The sequence below is a fragment of the Salvelinus alpinus genome, chromosome 19 (genome assembly GCF_045679555.1).
Source record: "Salvelinus alpinus chromosome 19, SLU_Salpinus.1, whole genome shotgun sequence".
In the NCBI taxonomy this organism is placed as follows: Eukaryota; Metazoa; Chordata; class Actinopteri; order Salmoniformes; family Salmonidae; genus Salvelinus; species Salvelinus alpinus.
In genome coordinates, this window is record NC_092104.1 from 32,863,457 (window position 1) to 32,880,122 (window position 16,666).

General features: G+C 44.7%; 1 protein-coding gene across 2 annotated transcripts in view; it reads left to right on the plus strand.

Annotated features, from left to right (window-relative positions):
• The window catches only part of LOC139545387 (tetratricopeptide repeat protein 28-like), a 263,792-nt gene that overhangs the window by 124,838 nt on the left and 122,288 nt on the right, over window positions 1-16,666 (plus strand). For both annotated transcript variants that reach the window (XM_071353103.1, XM_071353104.1), the window contains exons 3-4: window positions 15,329-15,601; window positions 16,318-16,448. In XM_071353103.1, coding sequence (XP_071209204.1) covers window positions 15,329-15,601; window positions 16,318-16,448 — 404 coding nt within the window. The remainder of the gene's footprint in view (window positions 1-15,328; window positions 15,602-16,317; window positions 16,449-16,666) is intronic.

A 16,666-nucleotide genomic window follows, 5' to 3' on the forward strand; every position in this document is an offset into this window, starting at 1 on the left:
CTAAATGTCGCTAATCTTCATCCTCGTCAGTCAATTAATGTGTCAGTGTGACTCTAGCTGTCTGTCAGAGTGACTACTGTATGTCTTTACACTGTATATCTGTAATCACTTGTCTGTCTGTCTGTCTGTCTGTCTGTCTGTCTGTCTGTCTGTCTGTCTGTCTGTCTGTCTGTCTGTCTGTCTGTCTGTCTGTCTGTCTGTCTGTCTGTCTGTCTGTCTGTCTGTCTCAGTGTATGTGTGACTGATTATCGGTCAGGCTGATCAGAAAGATACTTATTTATCATAATAAACATCCAACAATACAGGCCTTGTCTGCCCTTGATGAAGCCTATTTTCCAACGCCAAGTAGCTTAATATCCAGGCCTTTCAGTAAACTCTGTGACTTCCCTGCTCCATGATGTGTGAGAGAGATCAGAGAGAGAGGATCCACATGTCTGTGTTCTGTTCTGTTCAGAGAGGAGTCATTGTGTTTTAGGCTGCATGGAGCACCTCTGTCAATCCCTGTTAGCGAAAGGCTGTATCTGAATACATGGAAAAAACAAGCACTGAGTGAAAAACCCATCTGAGGTACATTGATTACATAAACCTTGTCACTGGAAGCCTAACAGCAAAAGGACTTGAGAGTGGGCCCAACACTAAACACTGTGGACCTGACTAGGCCTCTCTCTCAGTAGAATAGGAGAAGCTCTTGGCCCAGGCTTTTTAATCTCTTAATTGTTTACCACGTTTCCCATGGTGCCAGGGAGGGAAGCAGCTAGCGACGGAGGGGGGGAGCCAGTCCAAGGTTTGTTAGGGGGGGCTAGGTCGGGGGATTAAGAGCAATGATCCTCTCAGAGGGGCTCCTGGCATAGGGGAAAGATAATCAGCGTTACGCCAGCAAACAGGGAGGATAATCACTGTTGTGCAGCCAAAACCCTGTGATAAGGAAAAGGTAGGAAAGCGTTGCTTTCTCTCGCTGAAGTCGAAGATGGCGTGTTGCTGCCAGCCCGTCTTATCGTCCGTGTAACACACCCCTCCCAGGATTACCTGGGGATTACCAAACCCACTCATTTCATTTTCCCCTCGCTTGGAGTTTGGTGTCGCTAGGGTCTTACTAAACTTTTGCCCCAGCTAGTTAAATACAGAGTTGAAGTGTAATGAAGAAGATGAACAGAACAGAACCGTGTGGATCCACTCTCTCTGATCTCTCACATACTGATGATATACATCCAACTTGTATTAGTCAAGTAGCTACTTGTTGTTTTCAGGACAACACATACATCTGTTTAGTCTTCAAATTCACTTTAATGTTTTTCTTTACATGTTTAGTCATTGGGCATAGCGAGACAGATAAAGGTGTGCTCATTCAAACAGTGAACAAAGCACAGAAATAATGAAAGTAAGAAAACATATTCAAGTCCTTTGTCTTCAAGGAGACAAAAAGTGTGTATAAAATTCCCCTGAAGCATACTATCACCACTGTTTGTGTTTACTTTACTTTAGTATAACAATATTACATTCTCACATTGTCACTGTGGCTTTGCCAAACACTTTTCCCCACACGACACAACACAGACGTTAGTTCCCTCTCTCTTCCTCGTATAGATCTGAAAGATTTTCCATGAGTCCAGAATTCTACTGTACTCTATGCCTTTGTGTTTCCCACAACAAAGAACTTTCAAAGGAGGGGAAACTGCTCTCAGAACCCTCTATATCCCCGACTCTCTTCTCTGCCGCCTATGATCATTATGTCAGCTTCGAACTCCTCAGATATCAAGGTTTTGATGCATCTTTTTTTCCTGCGGTGAATATCGCTGAGTGAAATGAAATGAGAGAAATTAAGCCCAATCAGTAGTCAGTGTTGAGAGTAAATGGGCTTGGTTCTCTTCTGTTCTGTTTGTCCCGAAAACTTGGGCCGCAGGTAGTCTAGTGTTTAGAGTGTTGGGCCAGTAACCGAAAGGTTGCTAGTTTGAATCCCCGAGCTGACAAGATGAAACATCTGTTGATGTGCGTTTGAGCAAGGCACTTAACCCTAATTGCTCCAGGGTCGCCGTTGATAATGGTTGACCCTGGCCATGACCCCAATCTCCGAGGGAGTCTCAGGGAGAGTTGGGATATGCAAAAAAACACATTTCAGATTCACACATGCGTATAATACACACTTGTGCATGTGTGAAATAGGACAAATATAAGAACCCACAAAATGATGATTATTATTATCTTGGACCAGCTCTGAAGTTCTCTGACTGAGCTCTTAGGGTTGGAGGAGAGACAATGTCCCCATAATAAACAATGTCACCATAATGATCATGATGATGAGAAAATATAGTACTTTTAGTATGTTCTTTTTAGTATGTATGGAGATGCAGAAAAACAGATGTAGGATACAGGAGGACTTTAGCCCTCTCAGCAGTCAGCTCTCTGCCTCTTCACAGTCACAGACCCAAAGAAGAGAATGGCTTGTGAATTTTTTTTATTTTTTTTTATTTAACCTTTATTTAACCAGGTAGGCAAATTGAGAACACGTTCTCATTTACAATTGCGACCTGGCCAAGATAAAGCAAAGCAGTTCGACACATACAACAACACATAGTTACACATGGAGTAAAACAAACATATAGTCAATGATACAGTGAAAAAAAATAAGTCTATATACAATGTGAGCAAGTGAGGTGAGATAAGGGAGGTGAAGGCAAACAAATAAATGTATAAATAAATAAAAATATAAAAAGGCCATGGTGGCGAAGTAAATACAACACAGCAAGTAAAATAAAAAATAAAAACACTGGAATGGTTGGTTTGCAGTGGAAGAAAGCGCAAAGTAGAGACAGAAATAATGGGGTGCAAAGGAGCAAAATAAATAAATAAATACAGTAGGTAAAGAGGTAGTTGTTTGGGCTAAATTATAGATGGGCTATGTACAGGTGCAGTAATCTATGAGCTGCTCTGACAGCTGGTGCTTAAAGCTAGTGAGGGAGATAAGTGTTTCCAGTTTCAGAGATTTTTGTAGTTCGTTCCAGTCATTGGCAGCAGAGAACTGGAAGGAGAGGCGGCCAAAGGAAGAATTGGTTTTGGGTGTGACCAGAGAGATAAACCTGCTGGAGCGCGTGCTACAGGTAGGTGTTGCTATGGTGACCAGCGAGCTGAGATAAGGGGGGACTTTACCTAGCAGGGTCTTGTAGATGACCTGGAACCAGTGGGTTTGGCGACGAGTATGAAGCGAGGGCCAGCCAACGAGAGTGTACAGGTCGCAGTGGTGGGTAGTATATGGGGCTTTGGTGACAAAACGGATGGCACTATGATAGACTGCATCCAATTTATTGAGTAGGGTTTTGGAGGCTATTTTGTAAATGACATCACCGAAGTCGAGGATTGGTAGGATGGTCAGTTTTACAAGGGTATGTTTGGCAGCATGAGTGAAGGATGCTTTGTTGCGGAATAGGAAGCCAATTCTAGATTTAACTTTGGATTGGAGATGTTTGATGTGAGTCTGGAAGGAGAGTTTACAGTCTAACCAGACACCTAGGTATTTGTAGTTGTCCACATATTCTAAGTCAGAGCCGTCCAGAGTAGTGATGTTGGACAGGCGGGCAGGTGCAGGCAGCGATCGGTTGAAGAGCATGCATTTAGTTTTACTTGTATTTAAGAGCAATTGGAGGCCACGGAAGGAGAGTTGTATGGCATTGAAGCTCGCCTGGAGGGTTGTTAACACGGTGTCAAAAGAAGGGCCAGAAGTATACAGAATAGTGTCGTCTGCGTAGAGGTGGATCAGAGAATCACCAGCAGCAAGAGCGACATCATTGATGTATACAGAGAAGAGAGTCGGTCCAAGAATTGAACCCTGTGGCACCCCCATGGAGACTGCCAGAGGCCCGGACAACAGACCCTCCGATTTGACACACTGAACTCGATCAGAGAAGTAGTTGGTGAACCAGGCGAGGCAATCATTAGAGAAACCAAGGCTGTCGAGTCTGCCGATGAGGATGTGGTGATTGACAGAGTCAAAAGCCTTGGCCAGGTCAATGAATACGGCTGCACAGTATTGTTTCCTATCGATGGCGGTTAAGATATCGTTTATGACCTCGAGCGTGGCTGAGGTGCACCAGCTCTGAAACCAGATTGCATAGCGGAGAAGGTATGGTGGGATTCGAAATGGTCGGTAATCTGTTTGTTGACTTGGCTTTCGAAGACCTTAGAAAGGCAGGGTAGGATAGATATAGGTCTGTAGCTGTTAGGGTCAAGAGTGTCCCCCCCTTTGAAGAGGGGGATAACCGCAGCTGCTTTCCAATCTTTGGGAATCTCAGACGACACGAAAGAGAGGTTGAAAAGGCTAGTAATAGGGGTGGCAACAATTTCAGCAGATAGTTTTAGAAAGAAAGGGTCCAGATTATCTAGCCCGGCTGATTTGTAAGGGTCCAGATTTTGCAGCTCTTTTAGAACATCAGCTGACTGTATTTGGGAGAAAGAGAAATGGGGAAGGCTTGGGCGAGTAGCAGAGGGGAGGGCAGTGCTGTTGTCCGGGGTAGGGGTAGCCAGGTGGAAAGCATGGCCAGCCGTAGAAAAATGCTTATTGAAATTCTCAATTATAGTGGATTTGTCGGTGGTGACAGTGTTTCCTATCTTCAGAGCAGTTGGAAGCTGGGAGGAGGTGTTCTTATTCTCCATGGACTTTACAGTGTCCCAGAACTTTTTTGAATTTGTGTTGCAGGAAGCAAATTTCTGCTTGAAAAAGCTAGCCTTGGCTTTTCTAACTGCCTGTGTATACTGGTTTCTAGCTTCCCTGAAAAGTTGCATATCACGGGGGCTGTTCGATGCTAATGCAGAACGCCATAGGATGTTTTTCTGTTGGTTAAGGGCAGTCAGGTCAGGAGAGAACCAAGGGCTATATCTGTTCCTGGTTCTCAATTTCTTGAATGGGGCATGCTTATTCAAGATGGTGAGGAAGGCATTTTTAAAAAATGTCCAGGCATCCTCTACTGACGGGATGAGATCAATATCCTTCCAGGATACCTCGGCCAGGTCGATTAGAAAGGCCTGCTCGCTGAAGTGTTTCAGGGAGCGTTTGACAGTGATGAGTGGAGGTCGTTTGACCGCTGACCCATTACGGATGCAGGCAATGAGGCAGTGATCGCTGAGATCTTGGTTGAAAACAGCAGAGGTGTATTTGGAGGGCAAGTTTGTTAGGATGATATCTATGAGGGTACCCGTGTTTACGGAATTGGGGTGGTACCTGGTAGGTTCATTGATAATTTGTGTGAGATTGAGGGCATCAAGCTTAGATTGTAGGGTGGCTGGGGTGTTAAGCATGTTAAAATTTAGGTCGCCTAGCAGCACGAGCTCTGAAGATACAGTGAGGGAAAAAAGTATTTGATCCCCTGCTGATTTTGTACGTTTGCCCACTGACAAAGAAATTATCAGTCTATAATTTTAATGGTAGGTTTATTTGAACAGTGAGAGACAGAATAACAACAAAAATATCCAGAAAAATGCATGTCAAAAATGTTATAAATTGATTTGCATTTTAATGAGGGAAATAAGTATTTGACCCCTTCTCAATCAAAAAGATTTCTGGCTCCCAGGTGTCTTTCAGACAGGTAACGAACGGAGATTAGGAGCACACTCTTAAAGGGAGTGCTCCTAATCTCAGTTTCTTACCTGTATAAAAGATACCTGTCCACAGAAGCAATCAATCAATCAGATTCCAAACTCTCCACCATGGCCAAGACCAAAGAGCTCTCCAAGGATGTCAGGGACAAGATTGTAGACCTACACAAGGCTGGAATGGGCTACAAGACCATCGCCAAGCAGCTTGGTGAGAAGGTGACAACAGTTTCTGTGATTATTCGCAAATGGAAGAAACACAAAAGAACTGTCAATCTCCCTCAGCCTGGGGCTCCATGCAAGATCTCACCTCGTGGAGTTGCAATGATCATGAGAACGGTGAGGAATCAGCCCAGAACTACACAGGAGGATCTTGTCAATGATCTCAAGGCAGCTGGGACCATAGTCATCAAGAAAACAATTGGTAACACACTATGCCGTGAAGGACTGAAATCCTGCAGCGCCCGCAAGGTCCCCCTGCTCAAGAAAGCACATATACATGCCCGTCTGAAGTTTGCCAATGAACATCTGAATGATTCAGAGGACAACTGGGTGAACGTGTTGTGGTCAGATGAGACCAAAATGGAGTTCTTTGGCATCAACCCAACTTGCCGTGTTTGGAGGAGGAGGAATGCTGCCTATGACCCCAAGAAACCATCCCCACCGTCAAACATGGAGGTGGAAACATTATGCTTGGGGGTGTTTTTCTGCTAAAGGGACAGGACAACTTCACCGCATCAAAGGGACGATGGACGGGGCCATGTACCGTCAAATCTTGGGTGAAAACCTCCTTCCCTCAGCCAGGGTATTGAAAATGGGTCGTGGATGGGTATTCCAGCATGACAATGACCCAAAACACACGGCCAAGGCAACAAAGGAGTGGCTCAAGAAGAAGCACATTAAGGTCCTGGAGTGGCCTAGCCAGTCTCCAGACCTTAATCCCATAGAAAATCTGTGGAGGGAGCTGAAGGTTCGAGTTGCCAAACGTCAGCCTCGAAACCTTAATGACTTGAAGAAGATCTGCAAAGAGGAGTGGGACAAAATCCCTCCTGAGATGTGTGCAAACCTGGTGGCCAACTACAAGAAACGTCTGACCTCTGTGATTGCCAACAAGGGTTTTGTCACCAAGTATTAAGTCATGTTTTGCAGAGTGGTCAAATACTTATTTCCCTCATTAAAATGCAAATCAATTCATAACATTTTTGACATGCGTTTTTCTGGATTTTTTTGTTGATATTCTGTCTCTCACTGTTCAAATAAACCTACCATTAAAATTATAGACTGATCATTTCTTTGTCAGTGGGCAAACGTACAAAATCAGCAGGGGATCAAATACTTTTTTCCCTCACTGTAGATGGGGGGCAATCAGTTCACATATAGTGTCCAGAGCACAGCTGGGGGCAGAGGGTGGTCTATAGCAGGCGGCAACGGTGAGAGACTTGTTTTTAGAGAGGTGGATTTTTAAAAGTAGAAGTTCAAATTGTTTGGGAACAGACCTGGATAGTAAAACAGAACTCTGCAGGCAATCTTTGCAATAGATTGCAACACCGCCCCCTTTGGCCGTTCTATCTTGTCTGAAAATCTTGTAGTTGGGGATGAAAATGTCAGAATTTTTGGTGGTCTTTCTAAGCCAGGATTCAGACACGGCTAAAACATCCGGGTTGGCAGAGTGTGCTAAAGCAGTGAACAAAACAAACTTAGGGAGGAGGCTTCTAATGTTAACATGCATGAAGCCAAGGCTATTACGGTTACAGAAGTCATCAAAAGAGAGCGCCTGGGGAATAGGAGTGGAGCTAGGTACTGCAGGGCCTGGATTCACCTCTACATCACCAGAGGAACAGAGGAGGAGTAGGATAAGGGTACGGCTAAAAGCTATGAGAATTGGTCGTCTAGAACTTCTAGAGCAGAGAGTAAAAGGAAGTTTCTGGGGGCGATAAAATAGCTTAAAGGAATAATGTACAGACAAAGGTATGGTAGGATGTGAATACAGTGGAGGTAAACCTAGGTATTGAGTGATGATGAGAGAGATATTGTCTCTAGAAACATCATTGAAACCAGGTAATGTCATCGCATATGTGGGTGGTGGAACTGTGAGGTTGGATATGGTATAGTGAGCAGGGCTAGAGGCTCTACAGTGAAATAAGCCAATAAACACTAACCAGAACAGCAATGGACAAGGCATATTTACATTAAGGAGAGGCATGCTTAATTGAGTGATCAATAAGGGTCCAGTGAGTAGAGGTTGGTTGGGGTCACGGCGATCCAGACAGCTGGCCGGGTAGATGGCTATCGGTAGCGAGATAGCATAGTATGGAAGTCTATTTGTAGATACCTCGTGCGTTTCCGTCGGTAGGTTAGTGGGGTTCCGTGTGGTGGAGGGGATCAATCCAAATTGGCAAAATAGATATAGTGACCCAAGAAAAAAAAAAGAAAAAAATAATAATAATAATAATTGTCCGATATACTTATTCAGATAGCAGCCGGTAAGACAGCTAACGGTTAGCGGGCCCCAGATGAGCGTTCAGGTAACGTCGGGACGGAGGTGCCAGTTGGATGGGAAGTTAAATGGGAAGGTAAAATGAGTCATGGTTGTATTTAAAGGCAGGGGGAAACAGAATGTACGCTACATGGGTTTGTAATGGCCACCAACCTCCCAGGGCCTCCCCTTTATGAAACCAAGCCTGAGAGCAGGAGAAGGAACTATATATGAATGTACTGTACCTGTTTATGTACTTGTGGATGATATTTACTCTATGTTTGTAAAAGGATTGGTAATAATAGTACATGGGACTTTTCAATGGACTTTTCAATTAAACTAAACCGAGATATCAAAACAAGACAACGCCAGTCTAACAGCAGGAAGTAACAAAAACATGAAACAAAGAGAAGGGGAGGAGCTTAAAGAAGAGGAAAGAATGTGATGTGTCAGTGTATGAGTGAGCGAGCAGGTGTTGTGTGTATGTGTGTGTGTGTGTGTGGGGGAGAGTGTCTGTGGGGAGGGGCTTAGAGGTAGGCCAAGGTGAAGAGGTTGGGCTTTAGGAGGGACTGAAAGATGGTGATGATTTCAGAGTCACGGATGGCTGGAGGGAAGGAGTTCCAGAGCCTTGGATCATCCCTGGAGAAGGTCCTGTCGCTGAAACTCTGGAGCTTGGACTTGGGAAAGAGAGAGAATAAGACCGTGACAGAGAGAGGGAAAAAGAGAAAGACGGAGAGAGAGAAAGAGAGACAGAGAGAGAGATAGCAATGTTTGATTTATGACACTACTCTGTGTATCACTTTGAATACAATTACCAGCTATGAATGGATATAATATGCACAGTGTTTCTGCTAGTGTTACATTCTACCAACCGCTCGAACACAAGTGATGCACTTGAAATAGCATCATCAATTATATTTTTGAATGCTTGTGTGAAGACTATAGACGTGTATCATTTTGTGTGTGTGTGGTGAATATTAGTTTCAGTCTGGGTGGCTTGGTACTATCACCAGACTATTCAGATAATGTTAATGTGTATTTTGTTGTTTGTAAGTGTTTGTCTGAATCAATGAGTGTCATGGTCTTTAAGTGCATGGGCATGACTGATACAGTAGTAGGCATACAGTACATCTGACTGCAGGCACGATCTGCCTTGTACAGGTAGGTACATCACAGAAAAACCTCTGTGGGGGAGGAGTTGACCTAATTAACTGCAACTCTGCTAAAAATATTTGCAGAAGGGGCACAGGTATATTTCATATTCCCCTTCATGTTCACACACTTGCACTCACATATACAGTACACACACTCACACATACAGTACACACACGCAGGCAGGCACGCGCACACACACATACACACACAGGATGTCACCCCTGTCCCGTCCCCCTCCCTGTCAGCCTCCCAATTTGCTAACTGGCTGTCTGGCGGGCTGGCTGGCAGGCTGGCTGGCGGGTAATGTCAGTAATCTGGAGGGGCTGTGGATCCCAAACCTTGCGTTGCCCACCGTTGATTTATAGTATTGTGTGCATTTTCAGCCTTCCCAAAGGTCACCTTGTGTGTCTCCTCTCCGCTCTGCATTCCTCTGCCTCTCTCCCCTGTGTGTTACAGCAGCATGTTCACCATCACTCTTAACACTCACCGGCCCTCAAAACCCACTCAGGCTTTTCTTTTCTCTCTCAAACTGCAACATCGAATGAAAAAATGAAGAGAACATAGAAATATAATTTCACTGTGCTGCTTTCTATATAGTGGTCTTTGAAATTGCCCTGTATTAAATTGCCCATAATAGTGGTACCTGTGAATGGTGTATTCATTTGCTTGTCTTGTTGTCAGTGAAATCCATGTTCTAAAGCAATCACTCAGACAAGCTCAGCTCATTTAGCCAACAAAAGACACACTGATTGCTCTCCCTGAAACACAGTAGATGTGACAGTCATGGAATTTTGGATGACGGTTATTGGTCAGCCAAAATATATTAGACACACATTTTCTTCTCTCCTCCGCTCCTGACTGCATGTGCTTCTGCTGCAGGGAGGGGGCGTTGCCTGGGCAACTACAGACTCGTCTGCTACAACACTTGCTTGATTCAGCAAGGCGCAATAAAGTTTCATCATGTTGTAAAGAGTCCATTTTACCGCTGAAACGGACTCAACTGCACGAATGCCCAGCCGTCCTGTCTTCAGTCAGCTGTTCGCTACACACAGAAGAAAAAAACGAATACAGTCGAAGTCGGAAGTTTACATACACTTAGGTTGGAGTCATTAAAACTTGTTTTTCAACCACTCCACAAATTTCTTGTTAATAAACTTTAGTTTTGGCAAGTTAGGACATCTACTTTGTGCATGACACAAGTCATTTTTCCAACAATTGTTTACAGACAGATTATTTCACTTATAATTCACTGTGTCACAATTCCAGTGGGTCAGAAGTGTACATACACTAAGTTGACTGTGCCTTTAAACAGCTTGGAAAATTCCAGAAAATGATGTCATGGCTTTAGAAGCTTTTGATAGGCTAATTGACTTCATTTGAGTCAAGTGGATGTGGATGTATTTCAAGGCCTACTTCCAAACTCATTGCCTCTTTGCTTGACATCATGGGAAAATCAAAAGGAATCAGCCAAGACCTCAGAAAAAAATTGTAGACCTCCACAAATCTGGTTCATCCTTGGGAGCAATTTCCAAACGCCTGAAGGTACCACGTTAATCTGTACAAACAATAGTATGCAAGTATAAACACCATGCAACCATGCAGCCGTCATACCGCTCAGGACGGAGACGCGCTCTGTCTCCTAGAGATGAACGTACTTTGGTGCGAAAAGTGCAAATCAATCCCAGAACAACAGCAAAGGACCTTGTGAAGATGCTGGAGGAAACAGGTACAAAAGTATCTATATCCACAGTAAAACGAGTCCTATATCGACATAACCTGAAAGGCCGCTCAGCAAGGAAGAAGCCACTGCTCCAGAACCGCCATAAAAAAGCCAGACTACGGTTTGCAACTGCATATGGGGACGAAGATCGTACTTTTTGGAGAAATGTCCTCTGGAACAAAAATAGAACTGTTTGGCCATAATGACCATCGTTATGTTTGGAGGAAAAAGGGGGAGGCTTGCAAGCCGAAGAACACCATCCCAACCGTGAAGCATGGGGGTGGCAGCATCATGTTGTGGGGATGCTTTGCTGCAGGAGGGACTGGTGCACGTCACAAAATAGATGGCATCATGAGGGAGGAAAATGATGTGGATATATTGAAGCAACATCTCAAGACATCAGTCAGGAAGTTAAAGCTTGGTCGCAAATGGGTCTTCCAAATGGACAATGACCCCAAGCATACTGCCAAAGTTGTGGCAAAATGGCTTAAGGACAACAAGGTCAAGGTATTGGAGTGGCCATCACAAAGCCCTGACCTCAATCCTATAGAACATTTGTGGGCAGAACTGAAAAAGTGTGTGCGAGGAAGGAGGCCTACAAACCTGACTCAGTTACACCATCTCTGTCAGGAGGAATGGGCCAAAATTCACCCAACTTATTGTGGGAAGCTTGTGGAAGGCCACCCAAAACATTTGACCCAAGTTAAACAATTTAAAGTCAATGCTACCAAATACTAATTGAGTGTATGTAAACTTCTGACCAACTTGGAATGTGATGAAATAAATAAAAGCTGAAATAAATCATTCTCTCTACTATTATTCTGACATTTCACATTCTTAAAATAAAGTGCTGATCCTAACTGACCTAAGACGGGGAATGTTTACTATGATTAAATGTCAGGAATTGTGAAACCTGAGTTTAAATGTATTTGGCTAAGGTGTATGTAAACTTCTGACTTCAACTGTATATATGCAGTACCAGTCACAAGTTTGGACACACCTACTCATTCAAGGGTTTTTCTTTATTTTACCATTTCTTACATTGTAGAATAATAGTGAAGACATCAAAACTAGGAATAACACATACGGAATCATATTGTAACCAAAAAAGTGTTAAACAATTATTTATTTTTTTGAATCTTCAAAGTAGCCACCCTTCGCATTGATATCAGCTTTGCACGCTCTTGGCATTCTCACGTATGCTGAGCACTTGTTGGCTGCTTTTCCTTCACTCTGCGGTCCAACTCATCCCAAACCATCTCAATTCAAATCAAATCAAATTTGATTTGTCACATGCGCCGAATACAACAGGTGTAGACCTTACCGTGAAACGCTTACTTACAAGCCCTTAACCAACAATGTAGTTCAAGATAGAGTTAATAAAATAAAGTAAAAATGACAAGGTAACACAATAAATTCACATAACAATAATGAGGCTATATACAGGGGGTACCGGTACCGAGTCAATGTGCAGGGGTACAGGTTAATCAAGGTCATTTGTAAAGTGACTATGCATAGATAATAAACAGCGAGTAGCAGCTGTGTAAAAACAAAAAAGGGGGGATTCACTGTAAATAGTCCAGGTGGTCATTTGATTAGTTTAGTTGTTCAGCAGCCCCATGGCTTGGGGTAGAATCTGTTAAGGAGCCTTTTGGTCCTAGACATGGCATTCCAGTACTGCTTGCCGTGCAGTAGCAGAGAGAACAGTCTATGACTTGGGAGACTGAAGTCTTTGACAATGTTTTGGGCCTTCTTCTGACACCACCTAGTATATAGGTCCTGGATGTCAGGAAGCTTGGCCCCAGTGATGTACTGAGCCATACGCACTACCCTCTGTAGCACCTTCCAGTCAGATGCTGAGCAGTTGCCATACGAGTCTTCCGGTCAGATGCTGAGCAGTTGCCATACCAGGTGGTAATACAACCGGTCAGGATGCTCTCAATGGTGCAGCTGTAGAACTTTTTGAGGATCTGGGGACCCATGCCAAATCTTTTCAGTCTCCTGAGGGGGAAAGGTGTTGTCGTGCCTTTTTCACAACAGCCTTGGTGTGTTTGGACCATGATAGTTTGTTGGTGATGTGGACACCAAGGAACTTGAAACTCTTGACCCGCTCCACTTCAATCCCGTCTATGCTAATGGGGACCTTTTCGGCCCTTCTTTTCCTATAGTCCACGATCAGCTCCTTTGTCTTGCTCACGTTGAGAGAGAGGTTATTGTCCTGGCACCACACTGCCAGGTCTCTGACCTCCTCCCTATAGGCTGTCTCATCATTGTCGATGATCAAGCCTACCACTGTTGTGTCATGAGAAAACTTAATGATGGTGTTGGAGTCATGTTTGGCCACGCAGTGGTTGGTGAACAGGGAGTACAGGAGGGAACTAAGCACACACCCCTGAGGGGTCCCAGTGTTGAGGATCAGCGTGGCAGATGTGTTGTTACCTACCTTTACCACCTGGGGGTGGCCCGTCAGGAAGTCAAGGATCCAGTTGCAGAGGAAGGTGTTTAGTCCCAGGGTCCTTAACTTAGTGATGAGCTTTGTGGGCACTATGGTGTTGAACGCTGAGCTGTAGTCAATGAACAGCATTCTCACATAGGTGTTCCTTTTGTCCAGTGTGGAGTGCGATTGAGATTGCGTCATCTGTGGATCTGTTGGGGAGGAATGCGAATTGGAGTGGGTCTAGGGTTTCTGGGATAATGGTGTTGATGTGAGCCATGACCAGCCTTTCAAAGCACTTCATGGTTACCGACGAGAGTGCTACAGGCGGTAATCATTTTGGCAGGTTACCTTCGCTATCTTGGGCACAGGAACAATGGTGGTCTGTTTGAATCATGTAGGTATTACAGACTCAGCCAGGGAGAGGTTGAAAATGTCAGTGAAGACACTTGGCAACTGGTCTGCGCATGCTTTGAGTACACGTCCTGGAAATCCGTCTGGTCCCGCGGCTTTGTGAATGTTGACCTGTTTAAAGGTCTTGCTCACATCGGCTATGGAGAGCGTGAGCACACAGTCGTCCGGAACAGCTGGTGCTCTCATGCATGCTTCAGTGTTTCTCGCCTCAAAGCGAGCATAAAAGGCATGTAGCTCGTGTAGTAGGCTCACGTCACTGGGCAGTTTCCTTTTGTAGTCCGTAATAGTTTTCAAGCCCAGCCACATCTGAAGAGTGTCAGAGCCGGTGTAGTAGCATTCAATCTTAGTCCTGTATTGACGCTTTGCCTGTTTGATGGTTCGTCTGAGGGCATAGTGGGATTTCTTACAAGCATCCGGAATAGTGTCCCGCTCCTTTAATGCTGTAGCTCTAGCCTTTAGCTCGGTGCGGATGTTGCCTGTAATTCATGGCTTCTGGTTGGGAAATGTATGTATGGTCCCTGTGGGGATGACATCATCGATGCACTTATTGATGAAGCCGGTGTTGACTGAGGTGGTATACTCCTCAATGCCATTGGATGAATCCCGGAACATATTCTAGTCTGTGCTAGCAAAACAGTCCTGAAGCGTAGCATGCGCTTCATCTGACCACTTCTGTATTGAGCGAGTCACTTGTACTTCCTGCTTCAGTTTTTGCTTATAAGCATTAATCAGGTTGAATTGGGTTGAGGTCAGGTGATTTTGGAGGCCAGGGCATCTGATGCAGCACTCCATCACTCTCCTTCTTGGTTAAATACCCGACCTCAACCCAATTGAGATGGTTTGGGATGAGTTGGACTAAAGAGTGAAGGAAAAGCAGCCAACAATTGCTAAGCATATGTCGGAACTCCTTCAAGACTGTTGGAAAAGCATTCCAAGTGAAGCTGGTTGAGAGAATGCCAAGAGTGTACAAAGCTGTCCTCAAGGCAAAGGGAGGCTACTTTGAAGAATCTCAAATATTAAATATATTTTGAATTGTTTAACACTTTTTTGGTTACTACATGTATCCATCTGTGTTATTTCATAGTTTTGATGTCGTCACTATTATTCTACAATGTAGAAAATCGTAAAAATAAAGAAAAACCCTTGAATGAGTTGTTGTGTCAAAACTTTTGACTGGTGCTGTATATCAAAACAGTTATGACGGTTATATTATTTTCATGATGCTCTTCATCCGTAATCGTTGGTTACACGATTATACAGTAATTGTGTCAGACTTAACTAGATGCACTGAGGACTGGGATGAGTTTATATGGAACTATTAAGATTTTCCATCTTACAAGATATTCTGGTGAACCAATCAACATGACTAGTGTACAGTAATTTACCTAAGCAGCATACAGTCATTGTTCGTGAGCTGCAGTATGGAGAACCTTGTGTATTCAATGAAACTGAAAGGAATACAAAAAAGCTATCTGAATGAGTCCAGTAGCCCCCATCATGACCATCCCTAACCCCCTTCTCCCCCCCCCCCCTCCCTCCCTCCACATAGAGTCCCTGGAACCCACCTACCAGCAGCTGCAGAAGATGAAGCTGGACAAGAGTCCATTCGTGGTGGTGTCAGTGATTGGTCAGGAGCTGCTGACGGCGGCCCACCACACCGCATCCGTGGTGGTCCTGGAGGCCGCGTTAAAGATCGGTACCTGCAGCCTCAAGCTGCGTGGCTCCGTCTTCTCAGCCCTCAGCAGCGCCCACTGGTCCCTGGGCAATGCAGAGAAGAGCACCGGATACATGCAGCAAGACCTGGAGGTTTCCAAGACACTAGGTGAGACCACAGGGGTGCATGTTTGTGTCTGTGTTTTTGTCTGTTTATTTCTGTTCGTATCTGTGTGTATTGGTGTGTCTCTATCTGGTCCTGAGTTACTGTGTGTGTAAGGCATCCCAGATTGTCTGACTCTCCTGACCCCACACAGTTTGACACATAAGTGGGCAGTGTATAGCAGAGCAGCAGGAGATAAGGGTCTGGATGGAGCAGAGCGCTGTGGTTTTTAGGTAGAGAGCCTGGCTCTATGGCTCTGTATGGGGGGGCCTGTCTATCAGGCAGATGTAATAAGGCCTCCCCCTCTCCACTTCTCACCCCACCAGGGCCCGGAGGTCAGGTCTAGCAGGTCTACTTCTACTGTGGAGCTCTGTCTGTACAGCAGCTTAGAATGCCCAGTACTCCATTTAAGGACATAATGGGATGTCAGTGTCAAGGAGATCCAACGCATCACTGCATCACTGCTCTAAGATGGTGGAGGACCATGACTGCCCTGTAAATCCACAATGAATGACAACACATTTAGTAGTGATGTTCCTGTTGTACTGTATACAACCTGCGTGGTAAACAAACAAGTATACAGATGATTGTATTGAAAGTTACAAAGTATTGATTATGTTCTCAGATGAATTTGTATAGAGAACATTGTCCTTTGTCCCATTCTGTCCTGGAGTGACTGTCCCTTACATGTCCTTTCTCCTCCCTTTCCTCCTCTGCTCCAGGTGACCAAACAGGTGAATGCCGTGCCCATGGCAACCTGGGCTCAGCATTCTTCTCCAAGGGGAACTACCGCGAGGCCCTGACCAACCACCGCCACCAGCTGGTCCTGGCCATGAAGCTCAAGGACAGGGAGGTAAGAGACTGAGACACACATGGCCACATCCCACTCATGAGGAGATGTGTCCTCTTATCAGGGGTTCCCAAACTTTTTCACTCAGGCCCCCCCTACCAGCATTGTAGAACCCCCCCCCCCCCATGAATTTGTGTTCATGACACAAATTGTTCACACCCCTCTTGTTGGGGGAGAGAACATTTTCTTGTTGGGGGAGAGAACATTTTCAGATTTAAAGC